The 7,629-nt window shown below is 41.3% G+C and overlaps 1 protein-coding gene across 2 annotated transcripts; it reads left to right on the top strand.

The window, feature by feature from the left end:
• The first annotated feature begins 1,470 nt into the window (after window positions 1-1,470).
• LOC120041418 (zinc finger and SCAN domain-containing protein 31-like) lies at window positions 1,471-7,292 on the top strand. Of its 2 annotated transcripts, none has more exons than XM_038986366.1 (2): window positions 1,471-1,944; window positions 6,558-7,292. In XM_038986366.1, exons 1-2 carry the CDS (start codon window positions 1,674-1,676, stop codon window positions 7,163-7,165), a joined length of 879 nt encoding a protein of 292 aa, XP_038842294.1. In that variant the 5' UTR covers window positions 1,471-1,673; the 3' UTR covers window positions 7,166-7,292. The 2 variants fall into 2 exon arrangements, with proteins under 2 accessions (XP_038842294.1, XP_038842296.1); XM_038986368.1 differs by having other exon boundaries at window positions 6,561-7,292.
• The last annotated feature ends 337 nt before the right edge of the window (window positions 7,293-7,629 follow it).

Here is a 7,629-nt window from a genome sequence, read left to right on the forward strand (position 1 = left end):
ATGACCTTTCAAAGTGTACATTTTCAATCTCTTGTTACAGCGCCATCATCTGGCCAATCAGTGTAATTTTGTAAATGCCAGATCCCAATGGCAAGACGCATCATTCACCCAAGTTGAGTCAAAATCAGACCAGTGCTGTCTGAGATATCGCACGTGACTAAGGTACGAACTTACTAACATACTAAAGTATTAACGGAATAAGACCGTTCCACAGTCACGTCCACAATTCATCAAAGGGAACAATTAAGAGCAGCTTGGAACGGTTAAGAGCTTTGCTTGATGTACTGATTGGTTTCATACAACCGCTCTCAACACTGCAGCAGACTCCTATGGGGTCAAATTCACGCCATATGTATTGAATTCAAATCGTGAAAATGAAAAATAAAGTTGTGAATGTAAACATATTTCAAAATGAAGAAAAAATAAATAATGTAAAAAGACATCAAAAGCAAAACCCCAAAACTTGTAAACAAATAATTAAGGCGAGAGCAAAACTCAATGACAAATGAAAAAAATCAATATTTGAAGTCGAATGTAAAAATCGTTTTCAGTTAAACTTTCCCAGCAACCAATCCTATTGAATACATTTTGCCTACCCTCTTGCCTGCATGTACTAACTTCGGGTTACGCTGCTCGTATCTTTTCTTTCACTGCCAGTGGCGGGGTTTTTAGAGGGGCGTAAACAATGAGTCTCCATTGGTCCGCTAGTTTGTGAGTGACGGTTCGTCTGGCGTTGCTACTCTGATTGGTTGCAGATGAGCCAATCGTTGATTACTTTGTTTTGTACAACACCCCTCATTTCGACGTCACCACAATAGACTTCAATGACGTCAGTCTTAGACTGAAGTATGTAGCGAACGATAGAACAGTGGAATAATTCAGTTTGAATCGTCAGGCAACTCTATCGCTAATCTTTCCAAAGAGAAATTGACGTATTTTTTTGTTTGATGCGGCGATAGAGCGATGCATGAACCAGGGCTTAAATTCTCATGTAGATGCGCTGTAAAATCAAATCCAATTGTATTGGCCACATACACATATTTAGCAGATGATATTGCGGGTGTAGCGATATGCTTGTGTTCCTAGATCCAACAGCGCAGTAGTATCTAACGATTCACAACAATACACACACATCTAAAAGTAAAATAATGGAATTAAGAAATATCTAAATATTAGGATGAGCTTTGTAGATGTCTCGTCATTGTTGGTAATCAGGCCTACTACTGTTGTGTCTTATAGTATTTATATTCTCTCTTTACAAAATCCGCACTAATCCAGCAATACACGCGTCTCTTTGTACGTTTACATAAAATATTACACTTCTATGAAACAAATGTTTGCCCCCCCCCAAATAAAATAAATACAACTGCGTTACCCACTCCAATCAGCAGAAGGCGATGTGCATATTTTAAGCGATACCGCTAGTGTGACGTCTAATGTAGTGGACGGGACACCACATCAACAGTAAATTATTTAGTCGGCCACCTCCGTAGCCAACATTGCCGAAAACATCAGTCACTGTGTTTTAAACATACTTCTGTCGTGTCTAGTTGTTGGCCCATTTAATGTAACGTTAATATTTACGTTGTTTGTCAGGTAGCTGGCTTGCTAAGTTAGCTTTGCACTAGGCTAATCGCTAATGCTAAGTAGCTAGCTAGGTAACATCCCCGACCATGAGTTCACTAAACTACTCCACTCCTGCTGAAGAAGAGGTCCGCTGGACGGAGGAAGAAGAAGAGGCTGTTACAGTTAAACAAGAAGTAGAGGATGAGGCTGTTACTGTGAAAGAAGAAGAGAAAGAAGTTACCGTGACAGAGAAAGACGCTTTCAGAGTGAAAGAGGAGGAGGAAGGAGTTTTCGGAGTGAAGATGGAGGGGCAGATTACTGGCACGTTGAAAGAGGAGGATGAGGCGGAAGAGGAGACAGGAGATCTGAGTAACACCAGTAAGTAGTGTCTTAAACGGGGGCACAAACTCTTAAGTCCTTGAAGATTGCTAGGTCACATGCTTGAAGACGAGGTATTGAAATGTAAAAGTTACTAATATATTGTAATGAAACAGCAGGGAGCAGGTCTCGAACCCTCGACCTTCTAGCCCGAAGTCCAGCGCTCTATCGAATGTGCCGCAAAAGGATGCTCGTGCGGCAGAGTCGATTTCCGTGCTTATAAATCCAGGGTCGTTACAATATATATAATATACACTGCTCAAAAAAATAAAGGGAACACTTAAACAACACAATGTAACTCCAAGTCAATCACACTTCTGTGAAATCAAACTGTCCACTTAGGAAGCAGCACTGATTGACAATAAATTTCACATGCTGTTGTGCAAATGGAATAGACAAAAGGTGGAAATTATAGGCAATTAGCAAGACACCCCCAATAAAGGAATGGTTCTGCAGGTGGTGACCACAGACCACTTCTCAGTTCCTATGCTTCCTGGCTGATGTTTTGGTCATTTTTGAGTGCTGGCGGTGCTTTCACTCTAGTGGTAGCATGAGACGGAGTCTACAACCCACACAAGTGGCTCAGGTAGTGCAGTTCATCCAGGATGGCACATCAATGCGAGCTGTGGCAAAAAGGTTTGCTGTGTCTGTCAGCGTAGTGTCCAGAGCATGGAGGCGCTACCAGGAGACAGGCCAGTACATCAGGAGACGTGGAGGAGGCCGTAGGAGGGCAACAACCCAGCAGCAGGACCGCTACCTCCGCCTTCGTGCAAGGAGGTGCACTGCCAGAGCCCTGCAAAATGACCTCCAGCAGGCCACAAATGTGCATGTGTCTGCTCAAACGGTCAGAAACAGACTCCATGAGGGTGGTATGAGGGCCCGACGTCCACAGGTGGGGGTTGTGCTTACAGCCCAACACCGTGCAGGACGTTTGGCATTTGCCAGAGAACACCAAGATTGGCAAATTCGCCACTGGCGCCCTGTGCTCTTCACAGATGAAAGCAGGTTCACACTGAGCACGTGACAGACGTGACAGAGTCTGGAGACGCCGTGGAGAACGTTCTGCTGCCTGCAACATCCTCCAGCATGACCGGTTTGGCGGTGGGTCAGTCATGGTGTGGGGTGGCATTTCTTTGGGGGCCGCACAGCCCTCCATGTGCTCGCCAGAGGTAGCCTGACTGCCTTGACATTACCGAAAAAACTAAAATTTGGAAAAACTTAAGAGACCCATTACCTTACCAGCATGGAGACATGAATGGGCTTTAGTGATGTGGTAAACACTGATAGAACCATTACCTTACCAACATGGAGGCATGAATGGGCTTTAGTGATGTGGTAAACACATAGAGACCCATTACCTTACCAACATGGAGACACGAATGGGCTTTAGTGATGTAGTAAACACTTAGAGACCCATTACCTTACCAACATGGAGACATGAATGGGCTTTAGTGATGTGGTATACACTGAGAGAACCATTACCTTACCAACATGGAGACATGAATGGGCTTTAGTGATGTGGTAAACACTTAGAGACCCATTACCTTACCAACATGGAGACATGCATGGGCTTTAGTGATGTGATAAACACTTAGAGACCCATTACCTTACCAACATGGAGACATGAATGGGCTTTAGTGATGTGGTAAACACTTAGAGAACCATTACCTTACCAGCATGGAGACATGAATGGGCTTTAGTGATGTGGTAAACACATAGAGACCCATTACCTTACCAACATGGAGGCATGAATGGGCTTTAGTGATGTGGTAAACACTTAGAGAACCATTACCGTACCAACATGGAGACATGAATGGGCTTTAGTGATGTGGTAAACACATAGAGACCCATTACCTTACCAACATGGAGACATGAATGGGCTTTAGTGATGTGGTAAACACATAGAGACCCATTACCTTACCAACATGGAGACATGAATGGGCTTTAGTGATGTGGTAAACACATAGAGACCCATTACCTTACCAACATGGAGACATGAATGGGCTTTAGTGATGTGGTAAACACATAGAGACCCATTACCTTACCAACATGGAGGCATGAATGGGCTTTAGTGATGTGGTCAGTAGTTTGCTGACTCATAATGTCTGTCTCCTATTTCTTCCAGATGAAGCTAAGGGCCTCTCATTACCAAACACACATTTCTTATTACCGCATCATTTTTACGCCCGTTTCGGTAATGAGAACCTTCATTTCGGTAATGATAAAACGCTAATTCTAATGTATCGTCAGTGGGTGTGCTGTGCTGGTAACTTTCATTATTTACTAGGACCACTGCTTACACCTAATGTATAGATTATTTTGTAAACCTGATTATCTGATTAAGTAGAGGTTGTCAATATATATGGGTGTATAAACCCTATTTAATTAACATAAAGCCACAATCTGGAGTTTGTGTTTCAGAAAAGAGCACTTAAAGAAGGATATCCCCTCATTTTGACGTGTGCACCTGTTATAACACCTACCTATAGTATTAGATATCCCACCTGTTATAACACCTACCTATAGTGTTGTTAGATATCCTACCTGTTATAACACCTACCTATAGTGTTGTTAGATATCCTACCTGTTATAACACCTACCTATAGTGTTGTTAGGTATCCCACCTGTTATAACACCTACCTATAGTGTTGTTAGATATCCCACCTGTTATAACACCTACCTATAGTGTTGTTAGATATCCCACCTGTTATAACACCTACCTATAGTGTTGTTAGATATCCCACCTGTTATAACACCTACCTATAGTGTTGTTAGATATCCTACCTATTATAACACCTACCTATAGTGTTGTTAGATATCCCACCTGTTATAACACCTACCTATAGTGTTAGATATCCCACCTGTTATAACACCTACCTATAGTGTTAGATATCCCACCTGTTATAACACCTACCTATAGTGTTGTTAGATATCCCACCTGTTATAACACCTACCTATAGTGTTGTTAGATATCCCACCTGTTATAACACCTACCTATAGTGTTGTTAGATATCCTACCTGTTATAACACCTACCTATAGTGTTGTTAGATATCCCACCTGTTATAACACCTACCTATAGTGTTGTTAGATATCCCACCTGTTATAACACCTACCTATAGTGTTGTTAGATATCCCACCTGTTATAACACCTACCTATAGTGTTGTTAGATATCCTACCTGTTATAACACCTACCTATAGTGTTGTTAGATATCCCACCTGTTATAACACCTACCTATAGTGTTGTTAGATATCCCACCTGTTATAACACCTACCTATAGTGTTGTTAGATATCCCACCTGTTATAACACCTACCTATAGTGTTGTTAGATATCCTACCTGTTATAACACCTATCTATAGTGTTGTTAGATATCCAACCTGTTATAACACAGAAATTTGACGAACTGACTTGTTGGAAAGTTGGCATCCTATGACGGTGCCACGTTGAAAGTCACTGAGCTCTTCAGTAAGGCCATTCTACTGCCAATGTTTGTCTATGGAGATTGCATGGCTGTGTGCCAATGTGTATATTTATTATTATGATGAACACAAGTGTTTTTTAAATATTGGAAATATTCTGAAAACCTGACCTCAAATGTTCTGAACTCAGGTTATGGAGGGATCTAGTCTGGATTAAAACTCATAGGAAGTAGGATTGCATAAATCTGGTAACTTTCCATAAATTCCCTGTTTTTCCAGAAAACCTGGGCTCAGAAGATTCTCAGAATCAGGAGGGAATAAGTACACATGTAGTAAGTAGTACTATATAGTCAATATCAGCATACACGTGTAATAGTAGGTATTACTATATAGTACATGTGTAATAGTAGGTATTACTATATAGTACACGCGTAATAGTAGGTATTACTATATAGTACATGCGTAATAGTAGGCATTACTATGTAACACATGTGTAATAGTAGATTACTATGTAGTTCAATCCCATTTTAAAGTAAATAGATGTAGTCAATATCAGCATAGAATATGTAAAATTAACTACATTTCCCAAGAGCCCTCCCCAGGTCGCAGCTGATATAAACCCATCCACAGGGCTCCCTGTATTCTAATGGCCCATCCACAGGGCTCCCTGTATTCTAATGGCCCATCCACAGGGCTCCCTGTATTCTAATGGCCCATCCACAGGGCTCCCTGTATTCTAATGGCCCATCCACAGGGCTCCCTCTATTCTAATGGCCCATCCACAGGGCTCCCTCGATTCTAATGGCCCATCCACAGGGCTCCCTCTATTCTAATGGCCCATCCACAGGGCTCCCTGTATTCTAATGGCCCATAATCTAAATATCAAATCAATTCTACTGGACTAGAAAAGGAGGATAATGGACCGAACAAAACAAATATGGTGAAATACTAATAAATACATGTAAAACCTAATAATGTTTGTCCAGTCGATGTTTGATAGGGACATAGTATAAACTATTCAACAGATCATGATATGGTCATTACTGTTCAGTTCCCTGGGATATTCTGTTAGTGAGTCTGAACCCGGCGCACAGACACAGCCCATTAAACAACTTAGGAAGATAGTTTTATCACATGGCGGTTTCATTCAGGGCTCTGTTTAGTATTTAACTAAATCATTTGTTTGTCTTTAGCAGGAGAGCGACCAGACTCTCACTCTGACAGCGGGGAGAGTCATTCAGGGGAACCAGACCCAGAGACGTCCAAACCAGCGAGACGACATCACTGTTCCGAGTGTGGAAAAAGTTTTAACCTATCACAACACCTGAAATCACACAAGAGAACACACACAGGAGAAAAGCCTTACCACTGTTCCCAGTGTGGAAAGTGTTTTACTCGGTTAGATTACCTGAAAAGTCATAAGCAAATACACTCTGGAGAGAAGCCTTACTCCTGTTCCTATTGTGGAAAAAGTATTAGGTGGTTAGGGACTCTGAGATCGCATGAGCGAATACACACACAAAAAAAGCTATACCAATGTTCCTTGTGTGGAAAGCGGTTTACCCAGTTAGAAGCCCTGATTATACATGACAGGACACACACAGGAGGGGATAAGACGTACCACTGCTCCCAGTGTGGAAAGAGATTTAACTGGTTAAGGCAGCTGAATAAGCATGAAAGAATACATACACAGGAGGAGAAGACATACCACTGCTCTCATTGTGGAAAGACATTTTCCCAGTTAGAGGACCTGAAATCACATGAGAAAATAGAGAGGCTGTGTTCTGACTTGAGTTTTTGACTGATCATTTGTGTTTTTTGTTTCATCCTCATGAAATCAAATTGTATGAAACCAGAATACGGTTTTACTTTTGTTGTTTTTTCATTTCGAGACATGAGCATGTCTAATATCAGATTAAATATTTAAAAATGTCTATTGGGTTTTGATGAGCTTTGATTGATTGATTGATTGATTTGATACAAGTATAAACCCTCTGATGTTGTTCATCATATGCTTTTCATATTGCAGAATGTACATAATTATACAAGCCTTTGTATTTGTGTTTATTATGGATCCACGCTACTCTTCCTGGGGTCCAGCAAAATTAAGGCAGTTCTACATTTTTAAAACATTACAAAACATTCACAACATATTAAGTGTGTGCCCTCAGGCCTCTACTACCACATATTAAGTGTGTGCCCTCAGGCCTCTACTACCACATATCTAAATCCATATCTACTACCACATATCTAAATCCATGTGTA

The sequence above is a fragment of the Salvelinus namaycush genome, unplaced genomic scaffold (assembly GCF_016432855.1).
Source record: "Salvelinus namaycush isolate Seneca unplaced genomic scaffold, SaNama_1.0 Scaffold463, whole genome shotgun sequence".
Classification (NCBI taxonomy): Eukaryota; Metazoa; Chordata; class Actinopteri; order Salmoniformes; family Salmonidae; genus Salvelinus; species Salvelinus namaycush.

Coding starts and splice junctions, on each gene's coding strand:
- LOC120041418 (XM_038986366.1), top strand. CDS start 1,674: ATGAGTTCACTAAACTACTCCACTCCTGCTGAAGAAGAGGTCCGCTGG. Junction 1,945..6,557: donor AGGAGATCTGAGTAACACCA/GTAAGTAGTGTC, acceptor GTTTGTCTTTAG/CAGGAGAGCGACCAGACTCT.